Source organism: Chiloscyllium punctatum, chromosome 25, assembly GCF_047496795.1.
Source record: "Chiloscyllium punctatum isolate Juve2018m chromosome 25, sChiPun1.3, whole genome shotgun sequence".
Classification (NCBI taxonomy): domain Eukaryota; kingdom Metazoa; phylum Chordata; class Chondrichthyes; order Orectolobiformes; family Hemiscylliidae; genus Chiloscyllium; species Chiloscyllium punctatum.
The window spans coordinates 88,299,408-88,318,921 of NC_092763.1; the positions used below are offsets into that span (position 1 = coordinate 88,299,408).

Below are 19,514 nucleotides of genomic sequence, written 5' to 3' on the forward strand. Positions count from 1 at the left end.
CAGAAGACTGCAGGATAACAAATGTTGTCCCCATGTTCAAGAAGGCAAGTAGAGACAGCCCTGGTAATTATAGTCCTGTGAGCCTTACTTCAGTTGTGGGTAAAGTGTTGGAAAGGGTTACAAGAGATAGGATTTATAAGCATCTAGAAATGAATAAGTTGATAAGGAATAATCAACATGGTTTTGTAAAGGGTAGGTCTTGCCTCACAAACATTATTGAGTTTTTTGAGAAGGTGACTAAACAGGTGGATGAGGGTAAAGCAGTTGATGTGGTGTATATGGATTCAAGGTAAAAACAATGACTGCAGATGCTGGAAACCAGATTCTGGATTAGTGGTGCTGGAAGAGGACAGCAGTTCAGGCAGTATCCAAGGAGCAGTGATGAAGGGCTTTTGCCCGAAACGTTGATTTTACTGCTCCTTGGATGCTGCTTGAATTGCTGTGCTCTTCCAGCACCACTAATCCAGTATATGGATTCAAGTCAGGTTTTTGATAAGGTTCCCCATGGTAGGCTATTGCACAAAATACGGAGGCATGGGATTGAGGATGATTTAGCAGTTTGGATCAGAAATTGGCTAGCTGAAAGAAGACAGAGGGTGTGGTTGATTGCAAATATTTACCCTGGTATTCAGTTGCTAGTGGGGTACCGCACACATCTGTTTTGGGGCCATTGTCATTGTCATTTGTTGCTTGTTATTTTTATAAATGATCTAGATGAGGGCGTAAAAGGTTGGATTAGTAAATTTGCAGATGACTCTAAGGTCAGTGAAGTTGTGGATAGTGACGAAGGATGTTGTAGGTTACAGAGAGACATAAATAAGCTGCAGTGCTGCGCTGAGAGGTGGCAAATGGAGTTTAATGTGGAAAAGTGTGAGGTGATTCACTTTGATAGTAGCAACACGAATGCAGACTACTGGGCTAATGGTAAGAACCTTGGTAATGTAGATGAGCAGAGAGATCTGTGTCTGTGTACATAGATCCCTGAAAGTTGCCACCCAGGTTGATAGGGTTGTTAAGAAGGCATACTGTGTATTAGCTTTTATTGGTAGAGGGATTGAGTTTCAGAGCCACAAGGTAATGCTGCAGCTTTACAAAACTCTGGTGTGGCCACATGTGGACAATTGCATACAATTCTGATCACCGCTTTGTAGGAAGGATACGGAAGCTATGGAAAGGATTCAGAGGAGATTTACTGGGATGTTGCCTGGTATGAATGGAAGGTCTTATGAGGAAAGGCTGAGGGACTTGAGGCTTGTTTTTGATAGGGAGAAGAAGGTTGAGAGGTGACTTAATTAAGAGAAAGTGAGGACTGCAGATGCTGGAGTACCAGAGTTGAAAAATGTAGTGCTGGAAAAACACATCAGGCCAGGCAGCATCCGAGGAGCAGGAGAATCGACGTTTTAGGCATAAGCCCTTCTTCAGGAATGAATTAGTTAAGACATATAAGATAATCAGAGGATTAGATAGGGTGGACAGTGAGAGCCTTTTTCCTTGGATGGTGATGGCTAGCACGAGAGGACATAGCTTTAAATTGAGGAGTGATAGATATAGGACAGATGTCAGAGGTAGTTTCTTTACTCAGAGAGAAATAAGGGTGTTGAATGCACTGCTTGCAACAGTAGTAGACTCGCCAACTTTAAGGTCATTTAAAAGTAATTGGATAAACCTATGGATGAAAATGGATAGATTGGCTTCAGATTGGTTTCACAGGGTGGCGCAACATCGAGGGCTGAAGGGTCGTTACTGCACTGTGCTGTTCTATGTTCTGTGATTTGGCCGGCCTGGAGCAAGTGGGCTCAGTAGCCCGAACACTACATACTGTGCCAGTCCCACCATTTTGAGAGGCTAATGGTAGTGTTTCTACCTCTGATCCCTGAAAACCTGGTTCAAGTCCCACCTGCTCCGGAAGTGTGTTGCAGCTTCTAAAGTCATAGCATGGAAACAGACGCTTTGGTCCAACTCATCCATGTTGACCAGATATCCTAAATTAATTTAGCCCTATTTGTCACCATTTGGCCTATAACCCTTGAAGCCCTTTCTATTCAGATACCCATTGAGATGCCTTTTAAATGTTGTAATTGTATCAGCCTCCTCCACTTCCTCGGGCAGGTCATTCCATACGCGCACCAACCTCTGCATGAAAAAGTTGCCTTTTAGGTCTTTCCCCTCTTATTTTAAACGTATGCCCTCTATTTTTGGACTCCCCCAACCCATGAAAGGACTTTATTTACCCTAACCATACAGCTCGTGACTTTATAAACCTTATAAACCCTCAGCCTCTAACGCTCCAGGGAAAATAGCTCCAGCCTATTCAGCCTCTCCCTGCAGCTCAAACCTGCCAACCCTGGCAACATCCTTGTACATCTTTTCTGAACCCTTTCAAGTTTCACAGCATCCTTCCCATAGCAGGGTGACCAGAACTGCATGCAGCATTCCAAAAGTGACCTGCCAATGTCATCCTTGATTATAGATTCCACCAATTTTCCCATCACAGCTATTAGGCTAAACGATCTGTAATTTCCTGGTTTATCCTTTTTCACCCTTTTTAAAAAGCGGAGTGAAACGCTATTTTCCAATCCAGAGGGCTGTGTAGTTAGTTGGTGGTTTTTGGTCAGCATAGACTCCCACTAGAAAGAGACGACTAGTGTGGATTAACCTGAGGATTACCATGCCTTAGGTGAAGGGGAGAGGTTGAGAAAGAGAGTCCTTCATTGTAACCTCAGCTGGTGCAGGAATTAAATTTATGCTGTTGAGGAGAGATTGAGCATGGGACTTTACTAATTGGAATTTAGAAGAATGAGGGGGAACCTTGTAGAAATATATAAAATTATGAAGGGAACAGATAGATAGAAGCAGGGAGGTTGTTTCCACTGGCAGGTAAAACCTGAACTAGGGGGCATAGCCTCAGAATAGGGGAAGGCAGATTTAGGACTGAGTTGAGGAGGAACTTCTTCACCCAAAGGGTTGTGAATCTGTGGGATTCCCTGCCCACTGAACCTCGTTGAGCGTTTTTAGGGCAAAGATAGATTTTTGAACAGTGAAGGAATTAATGGTAATGGTGAGCACATGGGTAAGTGAATGAAAAGATCAGCCATGATCTTATTGAATGGCAGAGTAGGCTGGACAGTCCAGATGGCCTACTCCTGCTCTCATTTCTTATATTCTTGTGTTCTTATCACTGCATTGCAAAGCAGCCATTTCAACTAAATGACACCTGTGCTTTCACCCTATTGTATGCCCTGTCGGTTCAGGAACTCAACCTTCCATTTTTGTCAAGCTCCTGCTGCAATCTATCTTATTTTAATACTTGTCATCTTTGAACTGTTTGAGTGGCTGCTGTCACTCTGCCTGTTTGTAATCTGCTCCTGCTAAGCTGTTTAGATCAGTTTCAGCCTTAACTTTGTTCCTAGCTACTGATGACAAATGTGCAAAGGTGAATTGAGTTCATCTTTGAGGAAAGAATTGAAGGTTTTGAAATGAAGCAGTTGTTACTGAGATGTGTGGCAATAACTGACCATTTCTGCTTACAGATGCAATGTTGATGGTTGCAGAAAGGTTGGAAGGACCATTCAATATTGAATCAGTCATGGACCCCATTGATGTCAAGATTTCTGAGGCAATCATGAACATGCAGGAGAACAGCATGCAGATCTCTCAAAAGGTACATTCATGACTTAATGTCTGGTTGAATTAATATTTTCTTTATTGTTAAATGGAGACATTTTCAAAATGTTACATACTTGTCCCTGCTCTTAAGTCTGTGTAGCTCGCAACTTGCTCAGCATAACCGCAACAGCGGCCTTTCCTCGGGCAGTCTTCCTCTATTGTGTGCTATTGTACTTGAATGCTTAAAGTTTTAATCGAGAATTATTTATACTATTGGTTGAGTTGATCATTGATCTGATTACAAATATTCAGCTTTACATATCAAATGTGTGCACATAGGCCAAATAAGAAAAGGAACCTGTTACAAATGGATCCATCTAAGGCAACTGAGCCTCAATCTCTTAATGTCACTGAACCAGTGATACATTCTTTACACAGAGTAGTGGGTACGTGGAATGTATAGCCAGCAGTGGTAGTAAAGTAAGATACATTAGTGACATCTAAATACTCTTGGATAGGCACATGGATGATAGTAAAATGAAGTGTATGTAGTTTAGTTTGAGCTTAGAGCAGTAGGCACAACATTGAGGGCTGAAGGGCCTGTAGTGCGCTGTACTATTCTATGTTCTAAGGATGTAAAGTTGATCACTTTTTCTTTATTTCTTTATTCTTCTGCCTTCATATTGTATGTTTTGGTTTAGTTTTCTGTGTTTTAAGATGGTGCTGGAGATTGGTGATAGATATAGGTGAAGTGGTACATTTTGATGAGAAGAAAAGGCAGGTCAACTTTTTCTGGCAAGGAACAAGTCTGGGTGAAGCAGAGGAACAGATCTTTTGAGTGTAAATGCACTATTTACTAAAAGTTGCAGAATTCAAAGTCTTTATGTTCGTGTGAAGGTGAAGGGCAAGGTTGGCATGAATAGGGAGCCCCTGGATGACAAGAGATATTGAGGCTAAGATCACAAAAAAGGAGAAGTGGCTCAGGCACAGGCAGTTAGGATCAAGGGAATCCCTAGAGGTGTATAGGGGTACAGAAGTTTACTAAAGAAGAAATCAGGAGGGTGAAAAGGGAGCACAAAATAGCCTTGGTTGAGAAGATTAGCGTGAATCCAAAGAAGTGCTTTAAGTATATTAAAGGAAAAAGAATAACTAGAGAGAGAATATGACTCTTCAAAGACCATAATGGATATGTACTTATGGAACTGCAGGAAATGGGCAAGGTCCTTAATAAATATTTCTCATCTGGGTTTACCATGGAGAAAGACAATTAAGACTTGGGAGCTTGGGGCAGTTAGTGGTGATATCTTGGGGACAGTCCATATGACAATAGAGGGGGTGTTGGACATATTAGAATGTATGAACGTGGATAAATCTCCTGGTTCTGACCAGATATATCCAAGAACACTGCAAGAGACTGGAGATGGAATTGCCGGGGTCCCTTGCTGATATTTTTGCATCATTGTTAGCCACGGGTGAAGACTGGAGAGTAGTGAATGTTGTGCCCTTATTCAAGAAGGGCTGCAAAGAAAAATCTAGAAACGAGAGACCAGTAAGCTTTACATCTGTGGTGGGTAAGTTACTTGAGAAGAGTCTGAGGGATAAGATATACATGCATCTGGAAAGACAGAGTTTGATTAGAAATAGTCAGCATGGCTTTGTGCATGGGAGATCATGCCTCACAAATTTGTTCATGTTCTTTGATGAAGTGACCAGGAATGTTGATGAGGGCAGAGCGGTAGATGTAGTCTATATGAATTTCAGTCAGGCCTTTGGTAAGGTTCCACAAAGTAGGCTGCTCTGGAAGGTTAGATCTCATGGAATTCAGGGGAAACTGGCAAACTGGATGTGCAATTGGCTTGATGGAAAGAAGCAGAGGGTAATAGTGGAAGGATGCTTGTTGGACTGGAGGCCTGTGACTAGTGGTGTGCCTCAGGGGTCAGTGCTGGGTTCATCGCTATTTGTTATCTATATCAATGATTTGGATGAGAATGTGCAAGGCATGATTGGTAAGTATGTAGATGATGATAAAATAAGAAGTATTGTGGACAGTGAGGAAGGTTATCAGAAATTAGGGAGCAGTGAGAGTGAGGACCGGGGGCTGCCGGGGAGAAAAGTTCTTTGCTTTAATAATTTATTTCGTGAATAGGCGGAGTGCACGCTGAGCAGGAGCAGACACGGAGCTGCTGAGTATGTGAGGTAATATACTTGGGTGGTTGTTTTACCCGAAACACTGCTTAAGAAGTGTCTCCCACTCATCTTCCTCCTCTAACCAAAAAAAAAGGTTATGTGCACCGATGCAGTAAGGTTACTAGTTTTTTCAATATTCTTTTTGGAATTCAGAACAGTGGTAATGGATGTTAGGGCAGTTGCATGCTTCCTCTGTAGGGATGTGGGACTTCATCTGCGGGAAGTGCACCCAGCTCGAGCTCCTCGGAAATCGCATTAGGGAACTGGAGCTGGATGAACTTTGGATCATTCGGGAGGCTGAGGGGGGTAATAGAGAGGAGTTACAGAGAGGTAGTCTCACCTCAGGTACAGGAAAAAGGTAGATGGGATACAGTCAGGGTTCAGAAAGGGAACAGGCAGACAGTGCAGGGATCCCCTGTGGGTGTTCCCCTCAATAATAGTTATACTGTATTGGATACTGTTGGGGGGGGGAAATGACCTACCAGGGAAAACCATAGTGGCCAGGTCTCTGGCACTGAGCTGACTCTGTGGCTCAGAAGGGATGCGAGGAGAATAGAAAAGCGCTAGTGGCAGGAGACTCAATAGTTACATGAATGGATAGGAGGTTCTTTGGTCATGAGTGGGACTCCTGGAAAGTATGTTGCCTCCCAAGTGCCAGGGTCCAGGATATCTCTGATTGAGTCTACAAGATTCTGAAGGGGGAGGGTGAGCAACCAGAAGTCATGGTGCACGTTGGCACCATTGACATAGCCAGGAAAAGGGATGAGGATCGAAAAAGTGATTTCAGAGAGTTAGGTTGGAAGCTAAAAAGCAGGACAAGCAGAATAGCAATCTCAGGATTACTACTGATGGCACATGCTAATGAGGTGAGGAACAGGGAGTGAGTGCAGCTAAACATGTGGCAGCAGGGCTGGTACAGGAGGATGGCTTCAGAAACGTAGATCATTGAGATATCTTCTAGGGAAGGTGAAACCTGTACATGAAAGGCAAGTTGCACTTAAACTGGAGGGGCACCAATGTCCTGGGCAGCAGATTTGCTAGAGCACTTCGCGAGGGTTTAAATTAGTTTGGCAAGGGGATGGCAACCAGAGCTAGAAATCAGAGGAGAGGGTAGTTGTTGAACAGGCAGAAATGGAATGCAGAGAGTCTGTCAGGAAGGGATACACAGTTGATTGGACAAAGGGATGTGTTAAAGTTCTGGATTAGTGGTGCTGGAAGAGCACAGCAGTTCAGGCAGCATCCAAGTAGCTTCGAAATCGACATTTCGGGTTTTGCCCGAAACGTCGATTTCGAAGCTACTTGGATGCTGCCTGAACTGCTGGGCTCTTCCAGCACCACTAATCCAGAATTTGGTTTCCAGCATCTGCAGTCATTGTTTTTACCTCATTGATTTTAACCCTACTGCGAATCCACTTGCAAGGATGCCTGCCTTGAAGAAGTTTTCCTCCTTTCTCTACAAGAATCTCAGGGAGTCCCTCTCCCACTGCAACTCCCAGGTCATTTCCTCTGCCCTGAAGCTCTTCAACCATGTCGTGGGGCTTTTGCCCGAAACGTCGATTTCGAAGCTACTTGGATGCTGCCTGAACTACTGTGCTCTTCCAGCACCACTAATCCAGAAGATGAGTTAAAGTGTCTGTTTCAATGCAAGGAGTGTCAGGAATAAGAGCGATGAACTTAGAACACAGATCAGTACTTGGAACTATGATGTTGTGGCCATAATGGGGACATGGAATTCACAGGGACAGGAATGGTTGCTAGATGTTGCAGGGTTTAGATATTTTAAAAAGAACGTGGAGGGGACTAAAAGAGGAGGGAGAGTAGCATTGTGAATTAGAGAGTGCATCACAGCTGCAGAAAAGGAGATTTTGTCTTCTGAGTCAGTATGGGTGGAAGTCAGTAACAGGAAAGGAGCAGCCACTGTATTGGGTGTTTCCTACAGACCCCCCCCCCCCCCCCCCCCCCCCCACCAATAGCAGCAGAAAGATGGAAGAACAGATTGGACAACAGATCTTGGAAAGGTGCAGATGTGACAGAGTTGCTGTTATGGGTGAATTCAACTTCCCCAATATTGATTGGAACCTCCTTACTCCCGATGGTCTGGATGGAGCCGATTTTGTTAGGTGTGTCCAGGAAGGATTCCTGACTCAATATGTAGATAGACCGACTAGGGGAGGGGACATACTGAATTTGATGCTTGGCAATAAGCCAGGCCAGGTATCAGATCTCTTGGTGGGAGAGCACTTCGGTGACAGTGACCACAAGTACCTCACCTTTACCATAGCCATGGAGAGGGATAGGAGCAGACAGTATGGGAAGGTATTTAATTGAGGGAGGGGAAATTATACTGCTATTAGACAGGAGCTGTGGAGTATAAATTGGGAGCAATTGTTCTATGGGAAATGCACAACAGAAATGTGGAGGCTGTTTAAGGAGCATTTGCTACAAGTGTCAGATAACTTTGCCCCACTGAGACAGACAAGGAATGGTAAGGTGAAGGAGCCTTGGGTGACAAGAGAAGAGGAGCTTCTTGTCAAGAGGAAGAAGGAAGCCTACTTAAGGTTGAGGAAGCAAGGACCTGGGCACGCTTTAGACAATCACAGCGTAGTTAGGAAAGAACTCAAAAATGGACTGAGGAGAGCTAGAAAGTGCACAAAAAAAGCCTTGGAGGGAAGGATTAGGGAAAACCCAAAGGCATTCTACACATATGTGAGGAATAAGAGAATGATCAGAGAGAGGGTAGGGCCAATCAGGGATAATAGAGGGAACTTGTACCTGGAGTCTGAAGAGATAGGGGAGGCCCTAAATGAGATTTTTGTTTCAGTATTCACTAGAGAGAGGGACCTTGTTGATCGTGAAAACACCGTGGACCAGTTTAGTAGGCTTGAACAGGTTGATATTAAGAAAGTGGATGTGCTGGAAATTTTGGGAAGCATCAAGATAGATAAGTCCCTCGGGTTGGACCAGATATTTTCAAAGTTACTACGGGAAGTGAGGAATGAGATTACTGCGCCTCTGGCAATGATCTTTGCATCCTCACTCTCTATGGGAAAAATACCAGATGATTGGAGGGAGCTGATGTTGTTCCCCTGTCCAAAAAAGGGAATAGGGAAATCCCTGGGAATGACAGGTCGGTCAGTCTTACGTCTGCGGTAAGCAAGGAACCTGGAAAGGATTCTGAGAGATAGGATTTATGACAATTTAGAAAAATATAATTTGATTAAAGAAAGTGAGTGTGGCTTTGTGAGGGGTACATCATGCCTCACAAACCTTATTGAGTTCTTTGAGGATGTGACAACACTAGTTGATGAAGGTTGAGCAGTGGATGTCGTGTATATGGACTTCAGTAAGGCATTTGATAAAGTTTCCCACAGTAGGCTCATTCAAAACAAGATTACAGTGGTGCTGGAAAGGCACAGCAGGTTAGGCAGCATCTAAGGAGCAGGAAATTTGACATTTTGGGGAAATTTGGCTGTCTGGATATAGAATTGTTTGGCCAAAAGGATGGAAAGTGTTCCGCCTGGAGGTTGATGACCAGTGGTGTCCTGCAGGGATCTGTTCTTGGGCCTCTGCTCTTTGCAGTTTTTATAAATGACTTGGATAAAAAGGTGGTAGGGTGGGTTAGTAATTTTGCTGATGACACAAAGGTCATTGGTGTTGTAGATAGTTTCAAGGGCTGTTGCAGGCTACAACAAGACATTGACAGGATGCAGAGCTGGGCTGAGAAATGGCAGATGGAGTTCAACTCTGAATAAATGCAAAGTGATTCATTTTGGAAAGTCGAATTTGAATGCTGAATACAGGGTTAAAGACAGGATTCTTGGCAGTGTGGAGGATCAGCGGGATATTGGGGTCCATGCACATAGATCTTGCAAAGTTGCCACCCAAGTTGATAGGGTTGTTAAGAAGGCATATGGTGTTTTGGCTTTCACTAACAGATTTATTGAGTTTAAGTGCCACAAGGTTTTGCGGCAGCTCCGTAAAACCCTGGTTAGACCACACCTGGAATATTGTGTCCAATTCTGGTCACCTCATTTTAAGAAGGATGTAGACGGTTTAGAGGGGGTGCAGAAGAGATTTACCAGTCTGCTGCCTGGATTGGAGGGCTTGTCTTATGAAGAGAGATTGAGTAAGCTAGGGCTTTTCACAGTGGAGAGAAGAAGGAAGAGAGGTGACTTGTTGGAGATGTACAAAGTAATGAGAGGCATAGATAGAGTGGATAGACAGAGACTTTTCCCCAGGGCAGAAATGACTGTCACAAGGGGTCATAATTTTAAGGTGATTGGAGGAAGATAAAGGGAGATGTCAGAGGGAGGTTCTTTACACACAGTGGTGTGCGCATGGAATTCACTGCCAGCGGTGTTGGTAGAGTCAGAAACATTAGAGACATTTAAGTGACTGCTAGACAAGCATATGGATGGAAGTAAATTGAGGGTGTGTAGGTTAGCTTGATCTTAGATTAAGACAAATACTCAACACATCATGGGCCGAGGAGCCTGTACAGTGCTGTACTGTTCTATGTTCTAAATTGCAGCAGGACCTTGATCAGCTGGGGAAGTGGGCTGAGAAATGGCAAATGGAATTTAGTATAGATTAGTGTGAGGTCTTGCATTTTGGAAAGTCAAATCAAAGCAGGAGTTTCAGGGTGAATTGTAGGGCCTTAAGGAGTGTTGTGGAAAAGAAGGGACCTTGGAGTTCAGGTGTACGATTCTCTGAAAGTGGAGTCACAGGTAGACAGGACAGTGAAGATGGCTTTTGGCACAATGGCCTTCATCAATCAGGGCATTGAGTCCAGAAGTTGGGAAGTTGTAGAGAACGCTGGTGAAGCCGCACTTGAGAGTACTGTGTTCACCTTTGGTCATCTTGTTATATGAAGTATGTTATTAAACTGGAAAGAGTGCAGAAGAAATTTACAAAGATGTTACCAGGACTCAAGTGACTGAGTTATAGGGAGAGGTTGGACAAGCTAGGACTTTTTTGTTTAGAGCACAGGAGACTGAGAGGTGATCTTAAAGAATGTATAAGATCATGAGAGGCATGAAAAGGGTGAGTGCACTCCGTCTTTTTCCTAGAGTTTGGGAATAAAGGGCTAGAGGGCATCAGTTTAAGGTTAGAGGGGAAGAATAATAGGGAACCTGAGAGTCAACCTTTTTACAGAGAAGGTGGTATGCATATGGAATGAGCTACCACTGGAAGTGGTTGAAGCAGGTACATTAACAACATTTAAAAGGCATTTGGACAAATACACGGAAAAGAAAAGTTTTCTTATAAGGTATTTTTATTTGAAAAGAAAATTTTAAAGATTTTTTACAAAATTACAAAAGTAATACAAACAAGCATAAGCACCAATATAAAACTAAATAAATAAGAGAAAAAAATAATAACCAAAAAAGAGGAAAAAACCCAACTAGCTGCTCATCTATCTTACAACCAAAACATAAAATAGGATATCATACATTACTAGCAGTAAACAACAAAATAATTAAATATCTAGATACATGCTCAAAATAGATTTACATCAAGACATAATAGAACCCGTATTTATACGGGGTTCCTCCTCCCAGAGGTCCCCGAACCAGCCACAACCATTACCACAGCTAAACAAAAGACCTGGACAGTATGGCCGAAATATCTGTGTCGATGTAGTTCAAAAAGGGCTGCCATGTTTTATAAAATAATTCAGTTTTTTGGTGCACTATATTTGTGAGGAAGTCAAGGGGGATATATTCCATGACTATCCTGTGCCAATTCGAAAGTCCTGGAGGGCCAATTCACTAAAATATTTTTCCTTGCACAAAAGGAGAGAATGGCAAATAATTTCCTCCCATACGCATCCTGGGGGGGAATTTGAAGAGTCCAAAAGTAGGGATACTGAATCCAATCAAATCTCCGTACCCAAGATCTCTATCAAGGCATTTGCGACTCTATCCCAATACCTACAGATCTTATGACATGTCCATAGACAATGCATGAGTGTGCCAACTTCCATTTTACATTTAGGACACATTGGGGATGCTCCTGTCTTGAATTTTGCTAGTTGTTCAGGTGCCATATGAGCCCTGTAAGTATCGTTAATTGAATAGCCTGAGTTCTATTACAAAGAGAGATTTTTTTGGCATTTTCCCAGATGTCCTCCCACATTTCTGAAGAGATTTTCAATTCTAATTCTTGATTCCAGGTTTTAAATAATAGTTCCATGTCCTTCGAGACCTTATTGTATAGTGAATGATAAAAGTACTGACCAAGGGTGGCCCCATCAGCCATAGTACTCTCCTTTTCCTATCCAATTTGTAGGGATTAACTATCAGTGTGGTCTTCTTTTAGTATAAAGTCTCGTATTTGAAAATACCAAAAGATGTCCTTGTTAGGCAGTCCAAACTTCTGATGCAATTGCTCAAAGGACATCAAAACTTCTCCATCGAACAGGTCTCCCAAGCAGGAGATACCTCTGGACTCCCAAATTTTAAATGTAGCATCTGTCATCCTTGGCTGAAATCCCGATGCTCGCACTATAGGGGTATAAGGGGAGGTTTTTTGCAGGTTAACCTCATCTTGTCGCATTATCCTCCAGGCTTTAATTATATTTAATACAATAGGATTTTTACAATAGTCCATAATAGCTCTCATCTTGTCCATAAATAAAAGATTGATGAGGGAGCATTTTACTTGGGAGGTCTCATTATCCAATCAGATTGATTGTGGGTCACAAGAGACCCAGTCAGCTACATAGGATAATAAAGAGCTCAATTGATACCTCCTGATATCTGGAAAGTCCAGTCCTCCCCTTGCTTGTGGGAGCTGCAGCTTTTCTAATTTGATAAGGGGCCGTCTACGATTCCAAATAAAGGAGCCAAGCCAGCCGTCTAGGCAGCATCAGAGGGAGCGTTCTCATAGGAAATAGAAGATGAGGTAGAATATTCATTTTAACTAAGGCTACTCTGCCTAACCAAGATATTGGGAGATCTCCCCAGCGTTGAAGGTCCTGCCTAATTTTCTCTAACAAGAAGGATGGATTGCACCTAAATTGGAAAATGCGCCAGCACCTAACCTCTCTACAGTCAGCCCTGCCTCAGTTGAGGGCCACACTCTCTCAGAATTGCAAAGGGCCCACTCTGTACTACATCCTCAGGAGAATTCATACTCTCAACAAACAGCATTTCAATTCCATCTCAAACATAAAAACCTGTAAGTACAACAAACTTTTATCTACCCACCTCCATAACCAGTGCTCCTCTGGCCTCGGAATCTATTCCGCCATTAGCCATGCGGCTGATGCAGCTGCCACCGCCACGCTGATTGATGATGCCACTCCCACAACCACTTCCACCCCTCATAATTCCTCATGCATCACACGTGACATCACTTCCGCCCCTCACATCATCACAGATGCCACATGCTCAGTGACTTCCGCCACCCCTACTGCCAGGGTCACCACCACTTCCGCCTCCACCAGCGCCACTCACCTGCATTCTGCTGACATGCCCCCCACAGACCCCACTGTCACTATCCCCACCCCCCAGAACCCCGAGGGGAACACTACCCCTGCTCATGACTCCACCCCCATTCCCCCCACCATCACACCCACTCCAGTTACAGGTTCCGCCCCCACTCGCAGCTCTACACCCACACCAGATCCCAGCTCACAGCCCTGCCGAGTTTTCATCATTCCCCCAGACCTCCCCCTCACTGAGGACGAACGATCAGTCCTCAGCAAAGGACTCACCTTCATCTCCCTCCGTCCACGCATCAATGAATTTAATACACGCAGTGACGTCAAACAATTCTTCCGTCGCCTCCGCCTCCAAGCTTACTTTCATAATCAGGACTCCCGCCCAACTTCCGAGGACCCCTTCGCCCACCTCCAACACACTGCATCCACCTGGACACCTCGCGCTGGCCTATTACCTGCCCTCGACCTCTTCATTTCCAACTGCCGCCGGGACATTAACCGCCTCAACCTGTCTACTTCCCTCCCCCACTCCAACCTCTCACCCTCACAACGCGCAGCCCTCCAATCCCTCTGCTCCAATCCCAACCTCACCATCAAGCCAGTGGGTAAAGGGGGTGCAGTGGTAATCTGGCGCACTGATCTCTACACCGCTGAAGCTAAACGTCAACTCGAGGACACCTTTTCCTACTGCCCCCTCGGCCATGACCCCACCCCCCATCACCAAACCATCATCTCCCAGACCATACAGAACCTCATCACCTCAGGAGATCTCCCACCCACAGCTTCCAACCTCATAGTCCGGGAACCCCGCACTGCCCGGTTCTACCTCCTTCCTAAGATCCACAAGCCTGACCACCCTGGCCAACCCATTGTCTCAGCATGCTCCTGCCCCACTGAACTCATCTCTACCTACCTCGACACTGTCCTACCCCCCCTAGTACAGGAACTCCCCACATACGTTCGAGAAACCACCACACCCTCCACCTCCTCCAAGACTTCCGTTTCCCCGGTCCCCAACGCCTCATGGATATCCAATCCGTCTACACCTCCATCCGCCATGACCAGGGCCTCCAAACCCTCCGTTATTTCCTCTCCAGACATCCCCAACAGTACCTTTCCACCGACATTCGTTTGGCCGAACTGGTCCTCACCCTTAACAATTTCTCATTTGAATCCTCCCACTTCCTCCAGACCAAAGGGGTAGCCATGGGCACACGTATGGGCCCCAGCTATGCCTGTCTCTTTGTTGGCTACGTAGAGTAGTTGATCTTCCGTAATTACACTGGCACCACTCCCCACCTCTTCCTCCGCTACATTGATGCCACCTCGTGCTCCTGCGAGGAGGTTGATCAATTCATCAACTTCACCAACACATTCCACCCTGACCTTAAATTTACCTGGACCATCTTTGACACCTCCCTCCCCTTCCTGGACCTCTCCATCTCCATTAATGATGACCGACTTGACGCTGACATTTTTTACAAATCCACCATCTCCCACAGCTACCTGGATTACACCTCTTCCCACCCTACCTCTTGCAAAAATGCCATCCCGTATTCCCAATTCCTCCGCCTCTGCCGGATCTACTCCCAGGAAGACCAGTGCCACCACAGAACACACCAGATAGTCTCCTTCTTTAGAGACCGCAATTTCCCTTCCCATGTGGTTAAAGATGCCCTCTAACACATCTCATCCAAATCCCGCACCTCCTCCCTCAGACCCCACCACTTCAACCGTAACAAGGACAGAACGCCCCTGGTGCTCACCTTCCACCCTACCAACCTTCGCATAAACCAAATCATCCGCCGACATTTCTGCCACCTCCAAACAGTCCCCACCACCAGGGATATATTTCCCTCCCCACCCCTTTCCGCCTTCTGCAAAGACCGTTCCCTCCGTGACTACCTGGTCAGGTCCACGCCCCCCTACAACCCACCCTCCCATCCTGGCACTTTCCCCCGCCACCGCAGGAACTGTAAAACCTGCACCAACACCTCCTCCCTCACCTCTATCCAAGGCCCTAAAGGAGCCTTCCACATCCATCAAAGTTTTACTTGCACATCCACTAATATCATTTATTGTATCCGTTGCTCCCGATGCGGTCTCCTCTACATTGGGGAAACTGGGCGCCTCCTAGCAGAGCGCTTTAGGGAACATCTCCGGGACACCCGCACCAATCAACCAAACCGCCCTGTGGCCCAACATTTCTACTTTCTCTCCCACTCTGCCGAGGACATGGAGGTCCTGTGCCTCCTTCACCGCCGCCCCCTCACCACCAGACGCCTGGAGGAAGAACGCCTCATCTTCTGCCTTGGAACACTTCAACCCCAGGGCATCAATGTGGACTTCAACAGTTTCCTCATTTCCCCTTCCCCCACCTCACCCTAGTTCTAAACCTCCAGCTCAGCACTGTCCCTATGACTTGTCCGGACTTGTCCTACCTGCCTATCTCCTTTTCCACCTATCCACTCCACCCTCTCCTCCCTGACCTATCACCTTCATCCCCTCCCCCACTCACCCATTGTACTCTATGCTACTTTCTCCCCACCCCCACCCTCCTCTAGCTTATCCCTCCACGCTTCAAGCTCACTGCTTTTATTCCTGATGAAGGGCTTTTGCCTGAAACGTCGATTTCGAAGCTCCTTGGATGCTGCCTGAACTGCTGTGCTCTTCCAGCACCACTAATCCAGAATATGGTTTCCAGCATCTGCAGTCATTGTTTTTACCTCTGCATTTATTTCAATGCAAGGGGCCTAACAGGGAAGGCAGATGAACTCAGGGCATGGTTAGGTACATGGGACTGGGATATCATAGCAATTATGGAAACATGGCTCAGGGATGGGCAGGACTAGCAGCTTAATGTTCCAGGATACAAATGCTACAGGAAAGATAGAAAGGGAGGCAAAAGAGGAGGGGGAGTGGCATTTTTCATGAGGGATAGCATTACAGCTGTGCTGACGGAGGATATTCCTGGAAATACATCCAGGGAAGTTATTTGGGTGGAACTGAGAAATAAGAAAGGGATGATCGCCTTATTCGGATTGTAATATAGACCCCCTAATAGTCAGAGGGAAATTGAGAAACAAATTTGTAAGGAGATCTCAGCTATCTGTAAGAATAATAGGGTGGTTATGGTAGGGGATTTTAACTTTCCAAACATCAACTGGGACTACCATAGTGTTAAAGATTTAGGTGTAGAGGAATTTCTTAAATGTGTACAAGACAATTTTCTGATTCAGTATGTGGATGTACCTACGAGAGAAGATGCAAAACTTGACTTATTCTTGGGAAATAAGGCAGGGCAGGTGACTGAGGTGTCAGTGGGGGAGCACTTTGGGGCCACTGACCATAATTCTAATCGTTTTAAAATAGTGATGGAAAAGGATAGACCAGATTTAAAAGTTGATGTTCTAAATTGGATAAAGGCCAATTTTGAAGGTATTAGGCAAGAACTTTCAAAAGCTGATTGGAGGCAGATGTTCGCAGGTAAAGGGACGGTTGGAAAAATGGGAAGCCTTCAGAAATGAGATAACAAGAATCCAGAGAAAGTCAGGGTGAAAGGGAAGGCTGGTAACTATAGGGAATGCTGGATGACTAAAGAAATTGAGGGTTTTGTTAAGAAAAAGAAGGAAGCATATATCAGGTACAGATAGAATAGAACAAATGAATCTTTAGAAGTGTATAAAGAAAGTTTGTGAGAAGATTTGTAGCTCGGGTGCTCGTCATTGTGGTTATGTTCGCCGAGCTGGGAATTTGTGTTGCAGACATTTTGTCCCCTGTCTAGGTGACATCCTCAGTGCTTGGGAGCCTCCTGTGAAGCGCTTCTGTGATGTTTCCTTTGGCATTTATAGTGATTTGGAGTATAAAGAAAGTAGGAGTATACTTAAGAGGGAAATCAGGAGGACAAAAAGGGGACATGAGATAACTTTGGCAAATACAATTAAGGAGAATCCAAAGGGTTTTTACCAATATATTAAGGACAAAAGGGTAACTAGGGAGAGAATAGGGCACCTCAAAGATCAGCGAGGCGGCCTTTGTGTGGAGCCACAGAAAATGGGGGAGATAGAACATAGAACATAGAAAAATACAGCGCAGTACAGGCCCATTGGCCCTCGATGTTGCACCGATCCAAGCCCACCTAACCTACACTAGCCCAATATCCTCCATTTGCCCATAAAGAGGGAGAGTTCACCACTGCTACTGGCAGGGCATTGCATGAACTCACAACTCGCTGAGTAAAGAATCTACCCCTAACATCTGTCCTTTACCTGCAACCCCTTAATTTAAAGCTATGCCCCCTCGTAATAGCTGACTCCATACGTGGAAAAAGGTTCTCATGGTCAACCCTATCTATACCCCTAATCATCTTGTACACCTCTATCAAGTCACCCCTAAACCTTCTTTTCTCCAATGAAAACAGCCCCAAGTGCCTCAGCCTTTCCTCATACGATCTTCCTACCAGACCAGGCAACATCCTGCTAAACCTCTGCACCCGTTCCAGTGCCTCCACATCCTTCCGATAGTATGGCGACCAAAACTGCACACAATACTCCAGATGCGGCCGCACCAGAGTCTTCTACAACTGCAACATGACCTCAGGACTCCGGAACTCAATTCCTTTACCAATAAAAGCCAGTATGCCATATGCCTTCTTCACCGCACTATTTACCTGGGTGGCAACTTTCAGAGATCTGTGTACATGGACACCAAGATCCCTCTGCTCATCCACACTACCAAGTATCCGACCATTAGCCTAGTACTCCATCTTCCCACTACTATCCTTGACTGGACCTATTCCTACCCTAGTCATTCTTTTATTCCTGACGAACCTATAGAAAGCCTTTGGGTTTTCCCTAATCCTACCATCTAAGGACTTTTCATGTCCCCTCCTTGCTGCTCTTAGCTCTGTCTTCAGATCCTTCCTGGCTACCTTATAACTCTCAATTGCCCCAATTGAACCTTCACGCCTCATCTTTACATAGGCCACCCTCTTCCCTTTAACAAGGGATTCCAATTCCTTATTAAACCACGGCTCCCTCACACAACTCTTTCCTCCCTGCCTGACAGGTACATACTTATCAAGGACACTCAATAGTTGCTCCTTGAACAAGCTCCACATATCGATTGCGCCTTTGCCTTGAAGCTTACTTTTCCAAGGCACGCATCCTAAGTCGTGCCTCACCGCATCATAATTTCCCTGCTCCCAGCTACAACTCTTGCCCTGCAATGCACACTTCTCCCTCTCAATCACTAGAATAAAAGTCACTGAATTGTGGTCACTGTCCCCAAAGTGCTCACCTAACTCCAATTCTAACACCTGGCCTGGTTCGTTACCCAGAACCAAATCCAGTATGGCCTGTTTTCCTCCTCTCTCTACAAGAATCTCAGGGAGTCCCTCTTCAGGCTCACTGCCCTTATTCCTGATGAAGGGCTTTTGCCCGAAACGTTGATTTCGCTGCTCGTTGGATGCTGCCTGAACTGCTGTGCTCTTCCAGCACCACTAATCCAGTACTCACCTTTTGTTGGCCTGTCGACATATGGTGTTAGGAAACCCTCCTGCACACATTGGAAAAACACCGACCCATCTAACGAACTCGAGCTATAGCTTTCCCAGTCAATATCAGGAAAGTTAAAGTCCCCCATAACAACCACCCTCTTACTTTCAATCTTCTCCTGAATCATCCTCATAATACTAAATGAATATTTTGCATCAGTATTTACTGTGGAAAAGGATATGGAAGATATAGACTGTAGGGAAATAGATGGTGACATCTTGCAAAATGTCCAGATTATAGGGGAGGAAGTGCTGGATGTTTTGAAACGGTTAAAGGTGGATAAATCCCCAGGACCTGATCCGGTGTATCCGAGAACTCTGTGGGAAGCTAGAGAAGTGATTGCTGGGCCTCTTGCTGAGAAGTTTGTATCATCGATAGTCACAGGTGAGGTGCTGGAAGACTGGAGGTTGGCAAACGTGGTGCCACTGTTTAAGAAGGGCAATAATGACAAGCCAGGGAACTATAAACCAGTGAGCCTGATCTCGGTGGTGGACAAGTTGTTGGAGGGAATCCTGAGGGACAGGATGTACATGTATTTGGAAAGGCAAGGACTGATTCGGGATAGTCAACATGGCTTTGTGCGTGGGAAATCATGTCTCACAAACTTGATTGAGATTTTTGATGAAGTAACAAAGAAGATTGATGAGGGCAGAGCAGTAGATGTGATCTATATGGACTTCAGTAAGGCGTTCGACAAGGTTCCCCATGGGAGACGGATT

The 19,514-nt window shown here is 45.2% G+C and overlaps 1 protein-coding gene across 1 annotated transcript in view; it reads left to right on the top strand.

The window, feature by feature from the left end:
• gpc4 (glypican 4) overlaps positions 1–19,514 on the top strand; it is a 245,419-nt gene that overhangs the window by 101,655 nt on the left and 124,250 nt on the right. The window contains exon 5 of the mRNA XM_072595671.1: positions 3,531–3,661. Coding sequence (XP_072451772.1) covers positions 3,531–3,661 — 131 coding nt within the window. The remainder of the gene's footprint in view (positions 1–3,530; positions 3,662–19,514) is intronic.